At 44.5% G+C, this 26806-nt stretch overlaps 1 protein-coding gene across 1 annotated transcript in view; it reads left to right on the plus strand.

Annotated features, from left to right (window-relative positions):
- GPM6A (glycoprotein M6A) overlaps positions 1-26806 on the plus strand; it is a 195766-nt gene that overhangs the window by 111695 nt on the left and 57265 nt on the right. The window contains exon 2 of the mRNA XM_075611133.1: positions 1770-1962. Coding sequence (XP_075467248.1) covers positions 1770-1962 — 193 coding nt within the window. The remainder of the gene's footprint in view (positions 1-1769; positions 1963-26806) is intronic.

Consider the following 26806-nt stretch of genomic DNA (forward strand, 5'->3'; position numbering starts at 1 on the left):
CTACATTGTATCTTGTATTGAAACACGTTTGAAGTTGTTCCTGGCATGCGAGAACAGATACTGTAATGTACTGTGTGCAATGCACCATCTGCCTTATGCAGTGAATGAACAAAAATGATCAGGTTTAAGTACAGGAGTGCAGATATAGCGAGACTTATTATTCTCGGTGCCGCAAAGCATCAGCTGTAAATCCCTGGCATTTATTTGCAATATGCAAACCGCCTGCGGCCACATTACGGCTACCGAGTATCATAGACGAAGATATTCATTGCGCCACCTGCCGGCCACACTTACTGAACTGCACCAACATCGTTATATTTATTCCTGCTGACCGTAGCTAAGCCGCAGACGAACCATGGCTTGGCCGCAGACAAAGTACTCACTCAGTTGTCATCTCACAGTCACGGGAAGTGTTAGTCTTGCTACATCTGTATTATATTATATGTACAGGCATACCCCGGTTTAAGGACACTCACTTTAAGTACACTCGCGAGTAAGTACATCTCGCTCAATAGGCAAACGGCAGCTCACGCATGCGCCTGTCAGCCCGTCCTGAACAGCAATACTGTCTCCCTACCTGTACCAAAGCTGTGAGCAAGCGGGGAGACTATAGAGCCTGTTACACATGTGTTATTTACATCAGTTATGCACGTATATGACGATTGCAGTACAGTACATGCATCGATAAGCGGGGAAAAGGCAGTGCTTCACTTTAAGTTCATTTTCACTTTACATACATGCTCCGGTCCCATTGCGTACGTTAATGCGGGGTATGCCTGTATATGAAGATTGTACTGTTTAAAGGAAACATGTTCATAGCACTGCATTGTTAAATATAATATGTTTTATGTGTATCTGCTAAAACCATTCAACAAACTGCAGATATTTGTAGAGAGCCATGTATCTGTGAGATAATCACTACTTCTGTTACTATACTTTGATGGTATATTGCACCAACTCCCACATTACCCTATGTATTGGTGCTGATGGGGCTGTATATTTCTTTATATTTGATTCTAGTGTTTTCTCTGTGTTCTATTTTTTGCATTTATAATGTACTGTAGATGTACTTCATTATACTTAATCAATGGTGTATCTGGATATAATGTAATCTAATTTGCATGCTAACTATCTTGAAATAATTTGCTTGTGGACTCATCAGAATTTGTTGGGAATTTTAAATTATGTGGTTAGCAATTAAATAATGACTGGCAAAATCATTTATGATCAGATACATTCAATCAAGGGGATTATTCACAGTGTGATTTAAACTCAGACAAAACTGCCTAGGATTTAAAAAAAAAAAATAAAAAAAAATAGAACATCAACTACCATACCTGTAATCTTAGAACACATCAAGGGATCACAACAAACTCAATGTTGGTCACTCTTTAAACTACAGTAGTACTGATTGGTGCAATAAAGTCAATGGGAGCTTCCACTCGATAGGCACATCACAATCACATTAACTATCACTAATATTTCCCAATTACTTTATCTGAGAATTTGTAATTAAAAAATATAGCATTCAATTACAAATCAGTAAAAGTTTGCTTGTATGTATGTGCTCTTTTATGTAGAAAAACAAAAAGGTGTGTGACATATTAGGATACAATATATTGAATAGGTATAAGAGAAATTAAAAGTAAAAATATGAGTATTAAAGTATAGTATATCATTGTTTAATCTATGCCCTGTGCTTTGTTGTTATGATTCACAATTTATATATGCCAATTTCACCTTGCATCTTTTTTTTTTCTCTTTTGAAGGTTGCTTCGAATGCTGCATAAAATGCCTTGGGGGTATTCCCTATGCATCATTGATTGCTACCATCCTGCTCTACGCTGGGGTTGCACTGTTCTGTGGCTGTGGTCATGAGGCGCTCTCAGGCACGGTCAACATTCTGCAGACCTATTTTGAAATGGCAAGAACTGCTGGGGACACACTTGACGTCTTTACCATGTGAGTCATAATATGAAAACATGCATGACATAGTTAAACAAAGTGCATTAAGGAGTATGGGGGAAGCACTTGAGTTGTGTATTCAGTTGCTGGTTCATCACATTACATCTGAATTTGTATGTACTGTTATAAATGCTGTATCAACTAATTCATAGCCTAGCCGAATGTTAACTGGATAAGAATTGAAAATATTTGTTGATGCACTAGTAAAATGTCAGACAAAGTAGGCAGTTTTAAAAGTAAGATAATTTCAGATACATTCTGACCTGGTTGTAAATAACTAAATAGCTGATTCTGTGCGTGACAAAGTGGCCAATCGGGCCGTTTTCTTGCGAAATTCCTTATTCACTTCGAGGATTTTCGGCCAAAAATGGCGCGATTGGCCACTGTGGCACATCTAGAATCAGTCCCTAATGTGCAGTCCCGCATAGGACAACATTGAATTAATGGCAGACATATGTTTAATTGACACAAGGAGATTGATTTCTGAACATTTTTCAAAAAAGAAGTCAAAAGTATTTTTAAAATATCTTTGGAAGTTTTCTTGACAATGTTTGCAAACATTGTAACCTGATGTGTAGGATGGGTTTTACTGTTTATTTTACTATTTGTTCCTTCTAGTTGGTTATTTGTCATTCAAGAGCTGTGCATAAATCTGATTACCTTATCATTAAAATGGAGAAAACAAAGTTGACAATCATTCACCTTTCAGAGCGGTTGTTGTAAGTGATAATAATGAATAAATTCCAGACTTTCAACAATTTAACAATACTTACAGTATGTACTTGTCTGTTTATTTTAATTTTTATAGTGGGACAGCCAATCTACTGTAGTATTAATATTATGAAACACATCACTGTCAATTTAATTTGATCCTATGTAGGACTGTTTAGTACGGCAAGTATTTGCTTCTCTTTATTTAATGCATTATCCGTACATTTCAGTTAAAGTGTGCAGATTTTTTGTTGAACTAATGTAGTCTTTTAACAATTACTTATATGCTTCCTACTATGATTATTTCCTTTCTTTGTGTTTTGTAACATTATGGCTTTTAATTTATCATTATAAATGTATAGCTTCATTCTGATTTGCTTAGACGTATTAGAGGAGGTCGGAGGATGGGGGATTTACCACACTCTGATAAGTCAATGCAGTAACCCCAGATCGAGGTCCAGTACCAAATAAATAAAAGCTCTTTTGTAAATACAAAGTCTTCAGATTGTAACTATGGCACTTCCTAAAACGCAGGGCGACAGGCAGGTGCGCCTGGAGCTGTGAATTCCAGCATTTGTTTTACTGTACCTTAACCGAACAGAATGAGGGGAAAAAGGGGAGGTGGAGGGGGAAGGGATACCCTCGCTACTGCTTGCTGGATGAGGCTTATGGAGGTGCTGCTATCAGGGGTAAGGTAAATAGGAGTAAACAGGGAGAGATAGAACCCCAAGGAGAGCACTCAGCCAATATGTTAAAGCCTAATGTAACAAAAACCTAGTGAAGGTGGGTGGACTGTGAGTGAATTAAAACCACAAACTTTAATGGAGTCTTAACTCTTAATGTAAAATAATGGGGGAAACACTGTAGGTCAAGTCAATACTTATGATAACCAGTGTACAGCAAATTATTAATAAAAATGGACAAGGTAAACCACAATAAAGTCTCTTAACTGTCAGCCCAGAGTCTGGGATATGGCCGCACGATACCACTAGTGGTATAAAGTAGATCCTAGGATAGTGTTAGTCCAGAAACAGGTTACGGTAAGTATCTAGTTAATACTATGTGACATGGCATGTGTCAGCATAGTGATGTCAGTACTGCCTGTAACAGTATACAGGTGTGACTGTTTGTATTATACAAATTAGGTATATTGTACATGTATAGGTGACACATCAAACAGAGTAATTTATCTGTGCAGATAATGCAAAAAAGCCGTACCTGTTTGCAGTGGATCTATGTATCTGAAAGCCACTCAGTGTAGGTAGATGTTGTGCGGTGCATGAGTGTTGTCCCTCAATATAGAACATACACATACATACACACCAAGACAGTGTCAGTATTAATCTAAAACAGTACACAGGTAGTGCCTGTTAACATGGGTTGTGGTGGATTCACGAAGTTCATGCACTCACATACATGTCAGATAAATATGCAGACCGAGTCAGTATTAGTCTAGAACAGTGCACAGGTAGTGCCTGTTAACATGGAGTGTATGGGGAATCACACAATACTTGTGTCCATCAAACACCAGACATACCTCCTATAGGGGGGCTGGGCGCCTTCAGCAACATGCCAGGAGCTCTCTTAGATCAGCCACGGTGCGTCTGGTGATAGCTTTAAAAGTTATAATTCGAGCTACCCAGCCTTGACAAAGCAGTACGAGCGAAACGTACGTCGGCAACTGATGACGTCATCACGTCAGAGGGGCGGAACACGCGCTGGCGGTCGGAGCGCCTCCTGTCCTCAGTAGCTTCAGCTGTATGGCTGAGCTACCGATTCTCGAATTATAACTTTTTAAGCTATCACCAGACGCACCGTGGCTGATATAAGAGAGCTCCTGGCATGTTGCTGAAGGCGCCCAGCCCCCCTATAGGAGGTATGTCTGGTGTTTGATGGACACAAGTATTGTGTGATTCCCCATACACTCCATGTTAACAGGCACTACCTGTGCACTGTTCTAGACTAATACTGACTCGGTCTGCATATTTATCTGACATGTATGTGAGTGTATGAACTTCGTGAATCCACCACAACCCATGTTAACAGGCACTACCTGTGTACTGTTTTAGATTAATACTGACACTGTCTTGGTGTGTATGTATGTGTATGTTCTATGTTGAGGGACAACACTCATGCACCGCACAACATCTACCTACACTGAGTGGCTTTCATATACATAGATCCACTGCAAACAGGTACGGCTTTTTTACATTATCTGCACAGATAAATTACTCTGTTTGATGTGTCACCTATACATGTACAATATACCTAATTTGTATAATACAAACAGTCACACCTGTATACTGTTACAGGCAGTACTGACATCACTATGCTGACACATGCCATGTGACATAGTATTAACTAGATACTTACCGTAACCTGTTTCTGGACTAACACTATCCTAGGATCTACTTTATACCACTAGTGGTATCGTGCGGCCATATCCCAGACTCTGGGCTGACAGTTAAGAGACTTTATTGTGGTTTACCTTGTCCATTTTTATTAATAATTCGCTGTACACTGGTTATCATAAGTATTGACTTGACCTACAGTGTTTCCCCCATTATTTTACATTAAGAGTTAAGACTCCATTAAAGTTTGTGGTTTTAATTCACTCACAGTCCACCCACCTTCACTAGGTTTTTATTACATTAGGCTTTAACATATTGGCTGAGTGCTCTCCTTGGGGTTCTGTCTCTCCCTGTTTACCCCTTTGTTTTACCTTATCCTGTCTCATTTATTTTCTCTGCCATAGATGCTTTCAATCTGTCATCATACTGTACACATATGTCAAAGGAGCTCTTTCTTGAAAGGTCAACCACCAAGTACTGAAAACAGTGAGATTTTAGGGCTCTGTGTCAAAAATTGTATTTTAATGGAAAAGTATTGTGTTTTTTTTAACAGCAAGACTCAACTAAAGTCTACGAGACAGCTAATGTAAAAACATCAAATAAGTGAGTTCAGTAAAATCAGTGATAGTTGACACGTCTATTTTTATGTCATATTCACACAATTTTACTGGGGGATTTTGAACTATTTGTGCATTTTAAATACATCCATTTTGTGTTTTTGACATCCAATTTACACTTAGAAGTTAGACTGACTACCCCCTAATTTCTAGGAATTCTGTACATTAAACCCCAATTTTTTATGCAAGAGTTATGCAGTAACGGTAACCTATTTCAAAACACAAGGAACAGTTGTTCAATAAGCTATGTGTAGGAGGTGTTTGAGAAAAATGATTGAGTCTGGATTGGTGTACTTCCACGGCCATAAGCAGTCAAATGCAGGAATGGCTTTTTTCCTCCTTATATCCAGGGTTCTCTGTTTTGGGACGTGTGCAGGAGAGGCTCACTAGAAAGAATGAAGCAATGTCTTGTAGGAGAATACTGTAGTAGGTACTGTCCTCTTTTCCTTTCATCATGCTGCACTGTAATTTATGTCCACAAATATGAAGCAGCAGACACCTAAATTGTAGTATGTCCTTCCAACACCAAACCCTCGTTTGGTTTCATGCTGGAAAACATTCTCCCACAATTGTATGTACTGTGCGAAATCCTCGTCCCTTAGTACTGTAAAGTAGCTTTAAAGTGTTTTGTGTTTATACTCTTTTTTTGGTTACTGTTATTGTTCTGGGTAACATTCAATTTAATCTGTTTTATTTTTTCATTTATTTCCTATTTTATAACTGTCACTGCTGATTATTTGAGTCGTCTGAAATGCTTGGCATTTTATGATATACTAGTATGTCCTTATTCTAAGGGCCACTATAAAGAAAAGGCAGGGCAGGCAGCTTAAGGCTCTGTACTGTAGGACGCTGTGAACTCATCTTGAACAGAATATAACAGATGTATTTCTGTCTGCCAAAAAAAAGGACATTTTTATACAAGAAGCTTAAAAGATAGTATAATACGGTACTTCTCATTTCATACATGCAGTACCGTGAGCCTCAAATCTCGAAGGAACCAACAGCTGTTTCGGTTTTTTTGACTCATGAGCTTGAATTTTGTAGCTGTCTCTGCATTCTAAAACTGTGAGACTTGAATAGGTCCATGCTTGACTGTGTAAACTGCTTAACGCAGTATATTCAAACAACATTTAGACATATCTCTGAAAAGGGAACAAGCTTAAAGTGCCACATTACTATCTGTTGTCCAATGTCAGACTAAGGGCCTCATGCAGTAAGCCCCGATAAGGCTTTTTCGGCATTTTATAGCCGTTTTTTGCCCTCCTGATTCAGTAAGCCCCGATAAGTGGGAATTATCGGCAACTTTTCTTCCGAAAAAAAAATTTTCGCCACCCGGCTGCCGATAAGCCACTTATCGGGACTTTTTTTTCCCGCCTGAATTCAGTAAGCCCCGATCAGCTTTTTGGTGCTGATCGGCAGGCCAGATTGGAGATTTTATGGCCAATCCAGCCCGCCAACTAAAGTTGGCAACTTGCTGAAGGAGAAGCATCGGCAAGGGCGACACTTAGGAAAAATCAGCCCTTTTTCCTGCCTGTGATTGATGCCGGGGGTCTCCGGAGCTGATATCCGCACCGGAGCCCCCCGGCATGCATCCGAGGCAGGAAAAAGGCATTTAAAAGCCACTTCATTACCTTAGCGGCTAACCGCTAAGGCAATGAAGGGGTTAACCCACCGTGCCAGCGTTATTGTGGGTAGCAGGGATGGGTGAGGGGGGTATTTGGCCCTGGGTGTGAGTTTAGGACTTGCGGGGGGGATGCGGGGGCACTTAACCCCTTCACGACCGTAGCGGTTAATACCGCTACGGTCCTGAAGGGGTTAAGGCCTCCCGCTACCCACCCGCAAGCCCTAAACAACCACCGTTGGGGCTAATGCCCCCTTCACACACCCCCACTACCCACAATAATAAAAAAAAACACACCCCAGCCCCACAATAACGAATTAAATAAATAATTAAATAATTATATATATATATATATATATATATATATATATATATATATATATATATATACCCAACAACACCTATACCCCCCTAACATACAGTATAGTAATGGGCAGAATGACTATTATCCACAAATGGATAATAGTGCAGTTGTCCATTTACAATACATACACAACAATAAAGACTTTAAATACATATAGCACTCACCCATGTCCCACTGCCACGATGAAGGCCATCCTCATCTTCATCCTGCCCATGCCCCATCCGCTTCTGCAAAACAAACACAAGAATTACAACATCCAAATTAATGTCCCCTAACCCCTTAATCACCATAGCGGTTATTAACCGCTACAGTTATTAAGGGGTTAAGCCACCATCACCCACATACCCTCCCCCACAAAGCCCCCCAACCACCCTCACCCAATACCCACAGGGGAGTCCTACCAAATACCCTTGGGCCTAATACCCCCTCCCCCAGCACATACAGTACAATAATGTGCCAAATAACTATTATCCACATAGGGATAATACATTATTTGGCCATTATTAAACACATTCAATAACGTTAAAATGTAAAGAAAATTGTACTAACCTCATCAATAAGAAGTCTCCGTCGCCAGCATCATCCTTGGGGTCCGTTGCCAACATTAGAAATAGCCACAACATTTGAATATCATTAACATAACACTGAACCCCTTAATCACCTTATCGGGTACTAACCTGAAAGGTAATTAAGGGGTGAAGCCATCCTGCAATGCCTACAACAGTTATGCATAACATCCTCAGTGAAATTAAAACCAATTGCCTAACCAAATTCCATTTAATCATTCAATCTGTAGGCTCACATGCCTCATAAAACATTGCATTTACAGTGTATACATGTAGCATAACATGTAAACTGCATGTACACGCTGCAAATCAATGTTAACAATACAATAATGCCACTCAAATCGCCATACATCACAAGAAGTATATTATTTAATACAATAAACTCACCATCAATGAATTACCACACATCAATTACATCCCTAAACAATTAAAATACCATCCATACCAATTACACAATGAACTAAAGCTATCCTAACAGAGAACAACTTCAAAACATAGTCAAAAGTACACCAACAATTACAATATAATAAAGCAAGGCTTTCCATATCCTACTGTACGGCCTGGAAGCCCAAAACTTACATCTGTCTAAAAATAAAATACATTTAGCACACATCAATGCATAGCCACAATGATTAACAATACAGAATTAGAAGCTTTAACAACACTATCATTTCTTACCCTGTATATATATATCTGTACACATACATACAGACATACATACAGTGGGAAGAAATGATATGAATTGTAAAAAATGAAAACATGAAAAAGCAACACAAAAAACAGTTACATTAAGTACATTTCTTTATTTAACTTACCATTACTTGCACCCACTGACTCCCGTTGATCAGCTTACTCACGAACCAATCCACGACACCATCCACGACACCATCCAGGAACAAATCCACGAACCAAACCAGGAACCAATCCAAGAACAAGTGCAGGAACCAATCCAGGAAGCAAGCCACGAAGAAATCCAAGAAACAATCCACGACACGATCCAGGAACAGGAACCCATAAAAGAAAAAAACATAACAAATTAAACATTAAAATAATAAAACATGACAATCAAGGGTTGTACTAGTTTTATTCTTAGTGAATCTGTATTACAATACCTTGTTCCGGGGTCTTCTTGACGTCCGGTGCCACGCCCTGGTCTTCAATCTTCAGGAGGAGGTCCGTCCTCCTCGGCATCTGCCTTCAAAATGAGACGACATAGGCTTTTAAAGGCCTATGACGTCACATTTGTCGTCATATGGTTCCCACGGCCCTGATTGGGCCGTGAAAACCATGTGTTTTGGCCGATGTAAAAAAATTGATGACGTCACTTAAAGGCAATGCCAGCACAGCCAATCAGAATGGCTTTGCTGCTATTGCCTTTAAGAAAACGTCATGAAATGACACATGGCCGGACTCACATGGTAAGCCAGCCAATCAGAGCGTGGGAACTCCATCCCTACTCTGATTGGTTCAAGTACCATGTGAGTCCGGCCATGTGTCATTTCATGACGTTTTCTTAAAGGCAATAGCAGCAAAGCCATTCTGATTGGCTGTGCTGGCATTGCCTTTAAGTGACGTCATCAATTTTTTTACATCGGCCAAAACACATGGTTTTCACGGCCCAATCAGGGCCGTGGGAACCATATGACGACAAATGTGACGTCATAGGCCTTTAAAAGCCTATGTCGTCTCATTTTGAAGGCAGATGCCGAGGAGGACGGACCTCCTCCTGAAGATTGAAGACCAGGGCGTGGCACCGGACGTCAAGAAGACCCCGGAACAAGGTATTGTAATACAGATTCACTAAGAATAAAACTAGTACAACCCTTGATTGTCATGTTTTATTATTTTAATGTTTAATTTGTTATGTTTTTTTCTTTTATGGGTTCCTGTTCCTGGATCGTGTCGTGGATTGTTTCTTGGATTTCTTCGTGGCTTGCTTCCTGGATTGGTTCCTGCACTTGTTCTTGGATTGGTTCCTGGTTTGGTTCGTGGATTTGTTCCTGGATGGTGTCGTGGATGGTGTCGTGGATTGGTTCGTGAGTAAGCTGATCAACGGGAGTCGGTGGGGGCAAGTAATGGTAAGTTAAATAAAGAAATGTACTTAATGTAACTGTTTTTTGTGTTGCTTTTTCATGTTTTCATTTTTTACAATGCATATCATTTCTTCCCACTGTATGTATGTCTGTATGTATGTGTACAGATATATATACAGGGTAAGAAATGATAGTGTTGTTAAAGCTTCTAATTCTGTATTGTTAATCATTGTGGCTATGCATTGATGTGTGCTAAATGTATTTTATTTTTAGACAGATGTAAGTTTTGGGCTTCCAGGCCGTACAGTAGGATATGGAAAGCCTTGCTTTATTATATTGTAATTGTTGGTGTACTTTTGACTATGTTTTGAAGTTGTTCTCTGTTAGGATAGCTTTAGTTCATTGTGTAATTGGTATGGATGGTATTTTAATTGTTTAGGGATGTAATTGATGTGTGGTAATTCATTGATGGTGAGTTTATTGTATTAAATAATATACTTCTTGTGATGTATGGCGATTTGAGTGGCATTATTGTATTGTTAACATTGATTTGCAGCGTGTACATGCAGTTTACATGTTATGCTACATGTATACACTGTAATGTTTTATGAGGCATGTGAGCCTACAGATTGAATGATTAAATGGAATTTGGTTAGGCAATTGGTTTTAATTTCACTGAGGATGTTATGCATAACTGTTGTAGGCATTGCAGGATGGCTTCACCCCTTAATTACCTTTCAGGTTAGTACCCGATAAGGTGATTAAGGGGTTCAGTGTTATGTTAATGATATTCAAATGTTGTGGCTATTTCTAATGTTGGCAACGGACCCCAAGGATGATGCTGGCGACGGAGACTTCTTATTGATGAGGTTAGTACAATTTTCTTTACATTTTAACGTTATTGAATGTGTTTAATAATGGCCAAATAATGTATTATCCCTATGTGGATAATAGTTATTTGGCACATTATTGTACTGTATGTGCTGGGGGAGGGGGTATTAGGCCCAAGGGTATTTGGTAGGACTCCCCTGTGGGTATTGGGTGAGGGTGGTTGGGGGGCTTTGTGGGGGAGGGTATGTGGGTGATGGTGGCTTAACCCCTTAATAACTGTAGCGGTTAATAACCGCTATGGTGATTAAGGGGTTAGGGGACATTAATTTGGATGTTGTAATTCTTGTGTTTGTTTTGCAGAAGCGGATGGGGCATGGGCAGGATGAAGATGAGGATGGCCTTCATCGTGGCAGTGGGACATGGGTGAGTGCTATATGTATTTAAAGTCTTTATTGTTGTGTATGTATTGTAAATGGACAACTGCACTATTATCCATTTGTGGATAATAGTCATTCTGCCCATTACTATACTGTATGTTGTGTATTGATGCTATGTTTATTGGGGGCATTTGTCCCCAATAAACATGCTACTATGCGTTAACCCCTTCATTGCCTTAGCGGCTATCCGCTATGTTAATGAAGCAGCATTAATGTATTTTAATAATATTGTGCGGAAGCAGGAGGCCCCCTGAGCTGAAGCGCATTTATTTGTGGCTCAGAGACCCCCTGCCTCCCGAGTTACAGGCCCCGGTTTGGGCCATCGGTTACAGTGTGGACGCCATGTTTATTGCGGGGACGCTATAAACATGGCGGCGACACTGCCACCCGATGACACATACCGGGGCCTGTAACTCGGGAAGCAGGGGGTCCCTGCTCCACAAAGCAATGCGGTTCAGCTCAGGGGACCCCCTGCTCACTGTACAGTATAATTAAAAAGACATTCATGCTGCTTCATTACCGTTGCACATAGCCGCCAAGGTAAGGAACGAGTCTTTATTGATGTGTGTGTGTTTTATTTATACTGTACATGTGCAGAGGGTCTCCGGAGCAGAACAGCGTTGGTTTGAGGTCCGGGGACCCCCTGCCCCCCGAGATACAGGCCCCTTTATGGGGTGCCGGTATCCCTCTGGTTTGTTTACAGGTCGCGGTCACGTGATCGGGACCTTTAAACGCCGAGGGATACCGGCACCTCATAAAGGGGCCTGTATCTCGGGGGGCAGGGGGTCCCCGGACCTCAAACCAACGCGGTTCAGCTCCGAAGACCCCCTGCACATGTACACTATGAATAAAAGTTGTTTTTAAATACTTTTTTTGGTGCCGAAGTTTGTGCTGAGAGAGCGGCTTGTCTCTCTCAGCTGCAAACATCTATCGGCACCAAAGGCTTATCGGGAGCCTTATCGGGAGCCAGGCTGTATCGCCACAGCTCATCGGCAGCTTTGCTTTCGCAGTGCTTCAGCAGGGATCGGAAGGATTCGGCCCTTACTGAATACTGCGAGGGCAAATCGCCCAAAAAAAACATTTTCGCAATTCGTGCCGAAAATTTTGTATCGGGGCTTACTGCATGAGGCCCTAAATCCTTTTCTTTTAACATGATATGACACTATTAAGCATGCATGGGCCATTGGCAGCTCTTTTCTCATGCACTTTTTAACTTGCCTCAGCGAGATCGTAGAAACTACCAACCATAATCGATATAGAAGACTTATTTTACTTGATATTAGTGAGAGCACCGTTTCCTACAGTCTTACGGTCCAGTAATTCTCAAGAAAACTTCCCCCAATCTGGACTTTTCTTTACATAATACAAGAGGGTAATTTTCTCACTGCATGAATTCTTATGAGGGAGTTTTCCTAAGGACATTATGTTTTATAGATATTGGTCCATTTTTTAGTAAACAGTGCTACTCCATAAGACACCTGCCACCATAAGACACCTTAAAGCCTATTAAAGTAAATGAGCTGTAAGGTGTCTTCCAGCGTTGGAATGTGTCATATGGCGTGGCAACACTTAGTAAATATCAAAACTCATGCAAATTGCTTTATAATGCATTACAAGCAAAACTGGTGCATAAGGATGAAGTAACGCGCCATCTGAATGTATTCATTATATAAAAAAGATGACACTGTTGACAAGTAATGCACTTAATATCTACTGCTATGAACTCAGTTTCATTGTAGTACTGTTAGGAAAGGAGTTAAAAACCAGACATTTTCACTAGAAGCCATAGGGGCCTACTCTAATAGCTCCAAAGTTGTCATTGTCAAATCACACAGTTTGGCATGTTCAGAAGTAGCGGAATTAAATGTGAGAAAAAAATGTATTCTCTATTGCTTCTATAGAAAGTCACAAACTGCATGGTTTAACAGCCAAAATGCATGGATTGTATTTGCTTTAGAAGCGGAATGACCTGAGTTGGTGCTAGATCCATCCCTAATCTGATTTATGGATTTTGCTCTCTCAGACAAACCCATATTTCAGGTTCTGTATGTAACTCGCAATACTAATCTCACCACACTTGAGGTGGCATGAAAAAAAGTGAGATTATAGAAGTGATTTGCATAACGGAGCTACTAGAGTAGCAGCTTTAGTAAATAAAAATGCACGTTTGAGGATTTTTTGACAAACCGATCAGATTGGCAGAGCCAGAGTGAAACCACTTCTAAAAAATCCTTTTAGACATGTTTTGGACATACGATAAGAGCCTACAGAATAGCAAAGCATGCAAATCTGCTTCTAAAGGGCTCTTTAGTGGTTTGTCACATTTTGGAGCTTCTAGAATAGGCTCCATAGTATTATCTGGGACCATTTGCAAACATATTCCACCTTCTCTTAGAGAAGGTTCCTTCAGGACTAACAGCAGAGATGAGTTATCACTACAGTACATGGCCTATGACAGGCCAACAATTCCCTCTGGGCTTGCACAGAGCTCATCGAAATCTCAAACTGCATGAAAATACATTATGTTGTGCAGCAGCTTGCACTGAGCTCTGCAAAGAGCAAAATAATGGGGTGGAACCCGAGACAGTCCAGGCAGATGACAGAGCTAAAGAATTGTACAAACTAATTTTCATTTGAGATACTGTAGGCTATATAGAGTAACAGAGAGCAAAAAAAACGAATATCAGCTCCAAAAGCAAAAAGGTAAGTGAAATCAAATAACGTCTTTTAAATTGATAATAGCAATGTCCAGTACATATAAGAATAGATGCAGGAAGAGGGGAGAAAAACCAAGGGGTTAGGCAAGGTATAAGAAGCGGAGTACTTGCAGAGAGGTTGGATTCCCACCAGGCTGTGTGACCCCCTGAGAAGCTTCACCTTACCCCCGTCTCCTTCCAAATGAAGTGGTGTGGAGCCGCACGCTCACAAGGTGTCACCACTAATCTATTCCTCCTGCAACAATGGTGAAGCTGGTTGTGTCCTCCGATCCAGGCAGCAACAGAAACAAAAAATGATCGAGTGGACTACCGCTTGCTATGAAAAGAAGTTGGGGAACTCACCAGATTTGAAGGTTAAAAAAGTCTTTAATGAAAACTACATAAAATGACAAAACTCCTCCTCCTACATGTTTCACGCCCACTATGGCGTTTTGTCAAGGAGTGACATATATATATATATATATATATATATATATATATTTTGTGATATCATTACTGTCCTGTAAGAGATGTGTGCAGATGTATGCAATGGAGACCGTTTTTAAGGTGAAATTAAAATAAGGCTTTATTGCGCCTGTCCCTTTTAACACAGCAAAACATATGAAAACAACAAACGACAGGACCTGTTTAAGGGCTAATTTACTTCCCCAGTCCCTTTCTCCAGGGCTGGAAGGATAATCCCATTACCACCCTATTCCCCAAAGTCTCAAGAGATACCTTAAAGCAGGTGGCCCTTATGTCAGTCTCTGGTAGGTTCCTGGGTCCTCTGTGTCCAGGAATATAAGTCCCTGGGTTGTCTTGATCTCAGCAGAGCTTTTCTGCTCAAGACCTCTTTCCTCTTGTCAGCACCCTTGTGTACTGAGGAAAATCTCCCTTCCTGTCTCTGAGGCAGGCTTTTTTGACACCTGTAATCAGCCAGGTGGTGTTGGTTAATTGTCTACCAGCAGTTAACCACCACACTGCTGGATTAGAGGCACATTTCTGAATAGGTATAAGTCCCCTCTTACATGTCCTCTAGGAGCTGGAACAGTGCAGTAAGTGTGCTTTCCAGTCCACAGAGCATTAATTCCTTAAAGAGAAGCCAGCAGCAGCTGCTAACTAATGGAGTTAATCAGGCTGTCTGAATGAACTGAATAGGATGTGTTTTAAAAGACACAAGGAGCTGCTCGACAGAGACTGTTTTTCCCAGATAAGGGGGGATATAGAAGTTCTCCAAAGCTGCGGAAGCTGGTATAGAGGACCTACAGAGGAGTTTCTCTGGGCTCAACGTGGGGCTCAGTTCCCCTAGGAAGCAGGGACGTCTGCTCCAAAAGGACTAAGATAAGCAACACCCTTATTATTGTATGCAGAGGCTGTGTTACACTGGGGCGTATGCCAGGGCATGTTTTTGTCTTGGGAACCAGCTTAGCTGGCCATGCCGTTAGTGAGGGCGGAAGCTATGGTGTAGTTAGCTTTCCCTAAAGGGAATAGGTATTATTTGTGTAACGGGTTTTCGCCCACCCACTCGCAGATAATACTGTGGAGGTGTAGGAACATGCAAGGTTACTCAGGTGTGGTGCATTACCTGTTGGCTCACAGGAGGGCTGAGCTTCCGCCACGGGGAACCTGGGGTACATACATCTTATACATCTCTAGGTGCAACGCCTCCACCTGGGAGGGATCCCAACGGAGTGGGAGGAGGCCCTCACAGGAAACAACCACTCAAAGCGAACGAATGTAAAACAGGACTGGCTTTACTGCATAACCAACTATATCTACATACATCAACACAACCTTCATGCGCCACGGCGGACGCTAACCACTCTGGGCGTCACGGCGGACGCTACCACCTCTGGCGTCACGGCGGACGCTAATCTCCCACAGAGTGATCCCACCCCGTGTCCAGTAACCCCCACCCAAATGTCTCGCACCCCCAAAGTCAAATACCACTGTGCATGTGTATGTGTGACTGCGCAGCCACTATGTCTGGTGATTGGCCTGGTTGGTGCACGTGAGTTGCAGGTTACCTGCCCGGGCTCCAGCCACGGGTACCGCGATATCACTGGAGATCCGCCCGATCCGACGTTGTCCTCCACACCGCGTTGGGTGAATTCCAGCGCGGATAATATCACCTTAGTCCCAGGGTCTTTGATGGTGTTCTGAGCCCAGAACCCACCTCGCAGGGCCGCACGGCTTTAGCACTGTGTCCCTGACTAAGTTACCAATAAATGGGGCAGTATCCCTATCTAGGGCCTGTCCCTATACTCCACAAGCTATTAAGTGACTCAGGACCTAACTGGGGGCCTGGGGGCTGCTGGCCTAATGCAGAGGGTCACTGACCCCTGCATCCACCTCTTACCCCTAGCTGGTCCGGATCCTGAGTGCCTGCGTGCTGCCAAAACCCCGCGAAATGTATCTAACTGGAAGCAGGGGAATCCGGCCTTCCGATTGGTTCCCTGGCATCATGTGGCTCTGCCCCTGTGCACCCTGGGGGCTGTCCTCCCCGCCTTGCGCACGCGCGAGCTGTTTGGGGGCCTCTCGCGCTAGCTAGCCTCCTGCGCATGCGCAACAGCGCTGAACATGGCGGCGCCCTGCTTCCCGAGCCGCCGGTACCCTCGCAACGCGACCGCGGCCTTAGTAACGGCCCGATCGCGTCCCCGGCAACCGGCCCGCTGCTTGCCTAGCAACCGCTCCGCTCGCGTTCCCGGCAACTGGCCGCAACTCCCAGGTACATGCTGCTCGCGCTGGCAGAAGGGGGGGGCAACTATACCACGGGGGGACCTGGCTACATCCTCCCCCTGGTGAAAAACCCCAACGACCTCGCTTGGGATAATTAACTCAAACCGTACAGAAATTATATAATAAAAATGCAATAAAATATATAACTTAGCACAGGTATAACTCTAAACGAGGTTGCATAACTCGGTGAGCATCAGAATCACAGACTGTATCTTACTCCGAGAACACTGCTGAGCCTCATAATGGGGTGCCCCCATTTGATCATAGGTTACCCGAGTTGGAGGGTACCTGGCCCTTTGGCTCCTACGGAGTTGTTCTTCAGCAACTCCCCCTGGGGGGTAATAAGTACAGTCCTGAGGCTCAGCCTCTTCCCTTGAGGGGAGAAATGTCTCTGAACAGTCTCTGTTAGGCACAAAGCACGGGCTCTGTGGATCCAAAGGCTGGCCTGTTGGTGCCACCTTAGTAGGCATTGGCATACGGGGCCCCTTACCCGTAGCTCCTCCGGGAGATGCCCCTTCTGTGTAATAGTCCCTTTGAGAGGGTCCCTCCATAGGGTCTTCAGGAGTTTCAGAGTGGGTCTCGTTATTTACAGTCCCTTGACCCACCTCTGATAGATCGGACTCACCGTTGAGCGGTGTGGCCTGTATTTCTTCTTCTTCGTCTCCCACTTGGGGGATAGGGAGAAGGTGATTACGATGCCAAACCTTTACCCGGCCGTCTGTGTCTTTGATGCGATAGACCGGGAGGCCGGGCATCTGTGACTCTACCTCATATACGCCATCTCTCCATCGGTCTCCCAGTTTATGTTTTCCGGGGACTCCCAAATTACGAAGTAACACAGCGTCCCCAGGACGTAACTCTCGATACTTGACTTTGTTGTCGTATCATCTCTTATTGCCAGCATTCAGTTTAGCTGTAGACTTCTCAGCCTGTTGGTAAGCTCGCTGCAAACTGTCCTTTAGCCTTTGCACATACTTGAAATGGGTAGCATTGTGTATCCCATCCGTTGAGACTCGAAGACGCACATCTACGGGGAGTCTTGCCTCCCGCCCAAACATGAGGAAGTACGGGGAGAACCCAGTGGACTCATGGCGAGTACAGTTGTAAGCGTGTACCAACGTTTCTACGTGACGACTCCATTCAGTTTTCTGCGTTCCCTTCAGAGTTCCAAGCATGTCCAACAGGGTCCTGTTGAATCGTTCAGGCAAAGCATCTCCTTCGGGGTGGTACAGAGTCGTCCGGGATTTGGCGACGTTCAGCATTTTAAGTCATTCTCGGATCAGAGTACTCTCAAAATCTCGCCCTTGGTCGGAGTGGAGTCGGTTTGGAAGACCGTAATGAACGAAGAACTTTTCCCATAGAACTTTCGCGACCGTGATAGCCTTCTGGTCTTTTGTGGGGAAGGCCTGTGCATATCGGGTGAAATGGTCCGTGATGACCAGCACGTTACCGATACCTCGGCTATCAGGTTCGATACATAAAAAGTCCATACACACCAAGTCTATTGGACCAGAACTCTTCAGATGGGCCATGGGAGCTGCTCTGGTAGGCAACGTCTTGCGTTGAACGCACCGGGCACAACGGCGGCAGTGTTGTTCCACAGCTTCCCGCATCTTGGGCCAGAAGAACGGGTCTCGGACTAGCCCAAAAGTCTTCTCTACACTGAGATGCCTGTGTTCATCGTGTAGGGACTTCAACACCAGGTATTGTAAGTTCTTAGGTAGGACTAGTTGTCTCCTATCCGGGTGGTTGTGGTATTGCACCACCCGATAGAGCAAGCAATTGTCTATTTCAAATTTGTCCCATTCTCACATGAGTAAGGCCACCAAGTCATTGGGCGCACGTTTCAGAAGGGCTGGGTTCCTCTTTTCAACGGCGTGCCGGATGATACTAGCGACCGGATCTCGAATTTGGTAGTCTACCAGATCTTTCCACCGGAACACCTTGTCATGCGTGAGGTGCATCCCTTTTGGGTCGCAGTAGGCGGCGGGGACAGCCTGCGACTGGCATCCCAAGGAGTCGGCCACTCGTAACTCGGAGAAGGCCACTTGGTCATTAACTATGGCTGCAGTTTTACACATAGCCCGCACTCCGGGGCCGGGAAGTTCTTCCCATTCCTCGTCATCGGGGGTAGCGAGTAGTCCTGGCCTTCGGGAGAGGGCGTCCGCCCCAATATTCAATGGCCCCGGCTTATACTTCAAGGAGAAGCGGTAGTTACTGAGGGCGGCCTGCCATCTGTGGCCGGCTGCATCTAATTTGGCCGACGTATTGATGTACGTGAGGGGATTGTTATCCGTCCTTACCTCGAAGGTGACACCGTACAAGTAATCGTGGAGCTTCTCGCTGATCGCCCACTTGAGAGCCAGAAACTCCAACTTGTGGACGGGGTATCTCTGCTCACTGGGTGTCAGACTGCGGCTGACGTAGGCTACAGGCCGAAGACCTTCGGTGTGCTTCTGATGCAGGACAGCACCCAGTCCATTGAGACTGGCATCCACATGCAGGACATACGGTTGTTCTGGGTCAGCATATGCAAGCACTGGTGCTTCAGTCAGACTTTTCTTCAAGTTCAGGAAGGCCCGTTCACACTCCGGCGTCCACTTATCGCCAAACGGTTGACGGGCCGACGTGGCCTTTCTCCCAGTATCTTCAGGGTATATCTTCAGCAAATTGTTCAGGGGTTTAGCTCGACTAGAGTACCCTTCCACGAACCGACGGTAATACCCACAGAAACCGAGGAAGGACCGCAGTTCCGTGACATTATCGGGACGCGGCCAGTTCACCACAGCTTCTACCTTGGCTGTATCAGTAGCAATCCCCTGGGCAGACACGATGTGTCCCACGTAGGTCACCGAGGTGTGACAAAACCTACACTTGTCGAATGATAGCTTCAACCCTTCTTGGCCAAGACGATCTATCACCTTCAGCAGCCTCTCCTCGTGTTCTTCTAAGGTCTTCCCGAAGACAATGATGTCGTCCAGGTAAACCAGACACTCCCGGGGAATCATGTCTCCGATAGTCTTTTCCATCAACCTCTGGAACGTTGCAGGCGCCCCACATATACCTTGGGGCATACGGGTGAATTGATAGAATCCCAGGGGGCAGACGAAAGCTGTTTTCTCCTGGTCTTCCAGCGTCATGGGCACCTGATAGTATCCTGATCGGAGGTCAAGCACGCTAAACCAGTGACTCCCATTCAGCGCATTCAGGATCTCTTCAATGCGCGGAAGGTTGTATTGATCCGGAATCGTGCGATTGTTCAGTGTTCGGTAGTCGATACACAGTCGTACGGACCCGTTCTTTTTCCGCACCACCACTATAGAGAGAGTAAGGTCTGATAGAGAGAGTGAGGTCTGAGAGAGAGAGAGAGAGAGATTGAGGTCTGAGATAGAGAGTGAGGTCTGAGAGAGAGAGAGTGAGAGAGTGAGGTCTGAGAGAGAGAGAGAGAGTGAGGTCTGAGAGAGACAGTGAGGTCTGAGAGAGAGAGAGAGAGGTCTGAGAGAGAGAGAGAGAGAGAGAGAGAGAGAGAGAGAGAGGTCTGAGGGAGAGAGGTCTGAGAGAGAGAGAGAGAGAGAGAGAGAGAGAGAGAGAGAGAGAGAGAGAGAGAGAGTGAAGTCTGAGAGAGAGAGAGAAAGAGAGAGTGAGGTCGGATAGAGAGAGTGAGGTCTGAGAGAGAGAAAGTGAGGTCTGAGAGAGAGAGAGTGAGGTCTGAGAGGGAGAGAGGGAGGTCTGAGAGAGAGAGAGAGAGAGAGTGAGAGAGTGAGGTCTGAGAGAGAGAGAGTTAGGTCTGAGAGAGAGAGGTCTGAGAGAGAGGAGAGGTCTGAGAGAGAGAGAGGTCTGAGAGAGAGAGTGAGGTCTGAGAGAGAGTGAGGTCTGAGAGAGAGAGAGAGAGAGAGAGAGAGAGAGAGGTCTAAGAGAGAGAGTGAGGTCTGAGAGAGAGTGAGGTCTGAGAGAGAGAGTGAGGTCTGAGAGAGAGAGAGTGGGGTCTGAGAGAGAGAGAGAGTGAGAGAGTGAGAGTGACCCAAACAATACAGAACTACGAATGAGGTACCACCAACACCTAAAGCACTACAGGCACACCCTAAGGAAGAAAAAACAAAACCACATTGCCAAAAAACTAGAAAGAATTGAAGAAGCATTAGATGAAAATACTTTCTTGCAAACCTGGAAACATCTGGATACAAAGCAGAATAACAGACACCTGGCCATTCAGAATGGCAACATGTGGAAAAACTACTTCGAGGATCTTTACCAAGAAATCCCAGAAGAAAACCTGACGCAAGAACAAAAACAAATCCTCACCAAACAAACATCACTGGAGAACACTATAAAAGATAACCAAACCCCCCTGGACATACCAATCACAATCCAGGAAATAAAAGAAAAAATACAACTAATAAAAACCAAGAAAGCCAGCGGACCAGATGGCATTCTACAAGAGATGCTGAAGTATAGCAATCCATCTATACAAGAAGCAACACTGAAAATGTTCAACCTGGTCCTCACTACTGGTTACTTCCCTGAACAGTGGAACGAAGGACTGATAACCCCTATCCACAAGAAAGGAGACAGGATGGACCCATCCAATTACAGAGGAATCTGTGTCAGCAGCACCTTGGGGAAACTGTTCAACAGCATCTTGAACAGCAGAATCCTCACCTTCCTGACAGAGCAGAGTGTACTGAGTAAGAGCCAGAAAGGCTTCCTGCCAAACCACCGCACCACGGATCACATCTATACCCTACACAGCCTGATCAATAAACACGTCCACAACACCAACAAGGGCAAAATCTTTGCTTGCTTTGTGGACTTCAAAAAAGCCTTCGACTCCATCTGGCATCCAGGCCTATTGCTGAAAATACTAGAGAGCGGAATAGGGGGTAGAACATACGACACGATCAAAAGTATGTACTCCGAAAACAAATGCTGCGTGAAAGTAAATAACAAAAGGACAGACTTCTTCCATCAAGGCCATGGAGTTAGACAGGGCTGCAGCCTGAGTCCCACACTGTTTAACATCTACATCAATGAGCTCGCAGCAGCCCTAGAATCCTCCTCAGCACCTGGGCTCATCTTGGCTGGAACTGAAATTAAGTCTCTACTATACGCAGACGACCTGCTCCTGCTGTCTCCAACAGAACAAGTCCTCCAACAGAAACTGGCAATACTAGAAAAATTCAGCCAGACCTGGGCACTCTCTGTGAACCTAGAAAAAACCAGAATAATGGTATTCCAAAAAAAATCAAAAAAACATCCAACCATATCTCAATTCACACTGGACGACAAAGCACTGGAACAGACAACGAGCTACACATACCTTGGTCTGACAATCAGCTCATCGGGGAAATTCAACCTGGCCATAAATACACTGAAGGAGAAGGCCCGCAGAGCATTTTATGCAATAAGGAAACAGATGTCCCACCTCAAACCACCAATAAGAATCTGGGAGAAAATATTCAACAGCATCATCACACCCATCCTTCTGTACGGCAGCGAAGTGTGGGGCCCTGTAACATACCCAGACTCCACAAAATGGGATACCAGCCCAACAGAAATACTGCATCTGGAATTCTGCAAATACCTTCTCCAAGTACACAGGAGTACATCAAACAATGCATGCCGGGCTGAGCTGGGCCGCTTTCCTCTACTGCTCACGGTACAGAAGAGAGCACTGACATTCTGGGCTCACCTAAACACCAGCCATCCACAGTCTTACTGCTACAGAGCAATGCAACGTCAGGACCTCCTCACTAAACCCTGTGCCATCAAACAACTTGTCCTCTCACTCCAAGGACAAAACCCCACACAGATTAACAACCTGCCGAAAAAAGAAATCAACTCAATCGCCAACGAAATGAAGAAGCAGTATGTGACAAGATGGGAAAATGATATCCAACGCTCAAAGAAGCTGGAGACCTACCACAGCCTACAGAGAGAATACACTCTGGCACCCTACCTACTGAAGGTAAAAGACCCAAAACAGAGACAGACCCTGAGCCAGTACAGAATAAGTGCCCACAGCCTAGAGATAGAAACAGGCAGGCACAGACAAAACTAGAAGCCCCGGGAGATGAGACTGTGCCAAAGATGTGAGCTAGGTGAGGTAGAAGATAAAGCTCACTTCCTGTTGCGTTGCACACAATACTCTGAAGTGAGGAGTGCCCACCTAGAGAAACTCACTGCTGTTATCCAGAACTTTAATAATACAGAAGAGAACCAAAAAATAGCGATCCTCCTGGGAGAAGATGAAACCACAGCAGAACTAGCTGCACACTATATCAGCACCTGCCACAAGCTGAGAGACGTACATTAACCCCCATACCCCTGTGTGAAACTGTTACCCATATACCCTGCAATCATTATACCCTATCCCTAGTATTCGTGTAATTATTGTCCCCCACCCCCTATTATTCACGCTTTGGTAATACTGAAATGTTCTTTCGTCATGCCAATAAAGCTGATTTGATTTGATTTGATTTGAGAGAGTGAGTCTGAGAGAGAGAGTGAGGTCTGAGAGAGAGAGAGAGAGAGAGAGAGAGAGAGTGAGGTCTGAGAGAGACAGTGAGGTCTGAGAGAGAGAGAGAGAGAGAGAGAGAGAGGTCTGAGAGAGAGAGAGAGGTCTGAGGGAGAGAGGTCTGAGAGAGAGAGAGAGTGAGGTCTGAGAGAGAGTGAGGTCTGAGAGAGAGAGTGAGGTCTGAGAGAGACAGTGAGGTCTGAGAGAGAGAGAGAGAGAGGTCTGAGAGAGAGAGAGAGAGGTCTGAGGGAGAGAGGTCTGAGAGAGAGAGAGAGAAAGATAGAGTGAGGTCTGAGAGAGAGAGTGAGGTCTGAGAGAGAGAAAGTGAGGTCTGAGAGAGAGAGAGTGAGGTCTGAGAGGGAGAGAGTGAAGTCTAAGAGAGAGAGAGAGTAAGAGAGTGAGGTCTGAGAGAGAGAGTGAGAGAGTGAGGTCTGAGAGAGAGAGAGGGGTCTGAGAGAGAGGTCTGAGAGAGAGGTCTGAGAGAGAGAGAGGTCTGAGAGAGAGAGAGGGGGTCTGAGAGAGAGGTCTGAGAGATAGAGGTCTGAGAGAGAGAGTGAGGTCGGTGAGAGAGAGAGAGAGAGAGAGAGTGAGGTCTGAGAGAGAGAGTGAGGTCTGAGACAGAGAGAGAGAGAGAGAGTGAGGTCTGAGAGAGAAAGAGAGAGAGAGAGAGGGGTCTGAGAGAGAGAAAGAGAGAGAGAGAGAGTGAGGTCTGAGAGAGAGAGAGTGAGGTCTGAGAGAGAGAGAGAGAGAGAGTGAGGTCTGAGAGAGAAAGAGAGAGTGAGGTCTGAGAGAGAGAGAGAGTGAGGTCTGAGAGAGAGAGAGTGAGGTCTGAGAGAGAGAGTGAGGTCTGAGAGAGAGAGAGAGAGAGTGAGGTCTGAGCGAGAGAGAGAGAGAGAGATAGAGAGAGTGAGGTCTGAGAGAGAGAGAGAGTGAGGTCTGAGAGAGAGAGAGTGAGGTCTGAGAGAGAGAGAGAAAGAGAGAGTGAGGTCTGAGTGAAAGAGAGAGTGAGGTCTGAGTGAGAGTGTATGAGAGAGTGAGAGTGTGTGAGAGTGTCTGAGAGAGACACCAACTGCGCACTGCAACTGTAAGGTATGTATATACACCTTTGTTTTTACTTTGGGCGCCGCGGAAAAATCATGATTGCCTTGGGGAGCCTTGAACCGAAAAAGTTTGGGAACCACTGCGCTAAGGTAATGATTTTTTATTGGGGGGGGGGGGGGAGGGGGTGTTTGCTACTTGTGTGCGTGAGCAGGTGGTCTCTTGAGCTGAACAAAGTTGATTTCAGCCTCGGAGACCCCCTACTTCCCGAAATACAGACCCCGTTAGGGGGATCCTGTATCCCTCTGCTTTGTTTAGATCCCACGGTGACTCACAGGATTTTAACATGGCGGGACACCGGCACCCCATAACAGGGCCATTATCTCCGAAGTAGTGGGTCCTTGGACCTGAAATCAATGCAGTTAAGCTCCGGAGACACCCTGCTATATTACTTTAATGTTTAAAATTAAATTAAACTACCGTGATCGCCTGTGAGAGGCGCGCACAAAGAGTGACTGATTCAGCCTACACTGGCGACACACTTTATTCGAGCTCGGCTAGTCCCACGAATTCGGGTATACCCGGGTGTATTGAGGTTTGTGACTGTTTTCTGCCCGAGTGCATTGAGGTATTTTCCAGGCAGGGATTGAAGCATTTTATTCCCGCTGGCTGCAATACTGCACATTATATATATATATACTGCATTACAATTCATGAATTTATGCCATCTGGTAGACACGCGAAGCATTGCAGCCTATTAAATCCTAATCATTATCATTTAACAGATCAGCCTCCCGTCAGCCAGGCATGAACCCAGGCTGGGAAGGCAAACACAACGGGGCTTGTCAGAGGTGAGGAGCGGCACATTCCAGGTATCTGCCTGGTACATACTGGGTATTTGCTCGAATAAAGTGTGTCGGTGCAGTATCTCTTACTGCACGTCTTTTACATACCGGTAAACCCTGGTAGGATTAACACAGCAGGGACTCCTGCTGTATTAATCCAATTGGCCTTTATGTCTGCAGCGGACCATATCGGACCACCACGCGGCTTAGTGCATGATTCACTGAGGTAAATGTTCGGATAATGGCTGCTGCATTTGTACCTGCTCCGTTGACTACCTCCATCTGACTGGTGTGCGTGTCCTCCGTTACGGAGGATATCCTGCTTTCCTGCTCTGCTCGATACCTATTGGCTGGGCTAGCCCCATGTGGCCAACCTACCTCAAAGGATCGTGGGACTCATAGTCCCGCACGGCATCTTGCGGAGCCCTTTTAAGATGGCCGCCGCAATTTACACTACTGTGCATGCGTGCCTCGTTAATTTGCGCATGTGTGAGCCCAAAATGTTGGCCCCCGCTGCGGAGCTCCAGTGGCACTCATCCAGTCTGCAACCTCTCCCCCCACACCGGAGGTAATAAGGGGCTTGGCTACACACACACACACACACACATATATATATATATATATATATATATATATATATATATATATATATATATATATATATATATATATATACATATATAACAAAAAGCAGCAGCCAGCACTCCAAGCAACAAATGTAAAGTCAAGGTGCATGCTCCATAGAAATCAATATAGAAACCCTGTCTTCCCATAAGAGAAGGCACCAAAGCAGCAACACTCAGATATAGCAAAAAGACATGTATTAGCAGTGACAAAACACCACACTATAAACCCAACGTTTCGGTCCTGGCACCCCCCTGAGGAATGTCCTGCCAGGACCGAAACGTTGGGTTTATAGTGTGGTGTTTTGTCACTGCTAATACATGTCTTTTTGCTATATCTGAGTGTTGCTGCTTTTGTGCCTTCTCTTATGGGAAGACAGGGTTTCTATTACATATATATATATATATATATATATAAGAACAGAGGGCAGTTGGCACACTGTAAACCAATAATCCACTGATGCATGTCCCATATATGCACATACACAGAAAGATTTTACCAGATGGGGGTCCGGAAAAAACGAGACAGCACAAAGCCAGGGAAATCCAGAGATATTGTATTCAAGACAAATACATGGCACTGCATCCAACGTTTCGGTCATCAGAGTGTGACCTTCCTCAGGGTCGTGCAGTGTGTAAATGCTAGTGCTCCACCTTATATACCCACATCTATCTAACCATAATTAGAAAATAATCATGCTCACCTGTGTGCAAAAAGAAAAAAACGCCAAAAACATGTGATAATGTCCGTTTTGGACCGCAGCCCTGTGCTGGAACGCACCACCATCTTGTTTATTGTCATACCTTGCCTGATCTGCAGTACGGGTGCCCACAAGGATCATTCTACCCCTCCAG

The sequence above is a fragment of the Ascaphus truei genome, chromosome 1 (genome assembly GCF_040206685.1).
Source record: "Ascaphus truei isolate aAscTru1 chromosome 1, aAscTru1.hap1, whole genome shotgun sequence".
Classification (NCBI taxonomy): domain Eukaryota; kingdom Metazoa; phylum Chordata; class Amphibia; order Anura; family Ascaphidae; genus Ascaphus; species Ascaphus truei.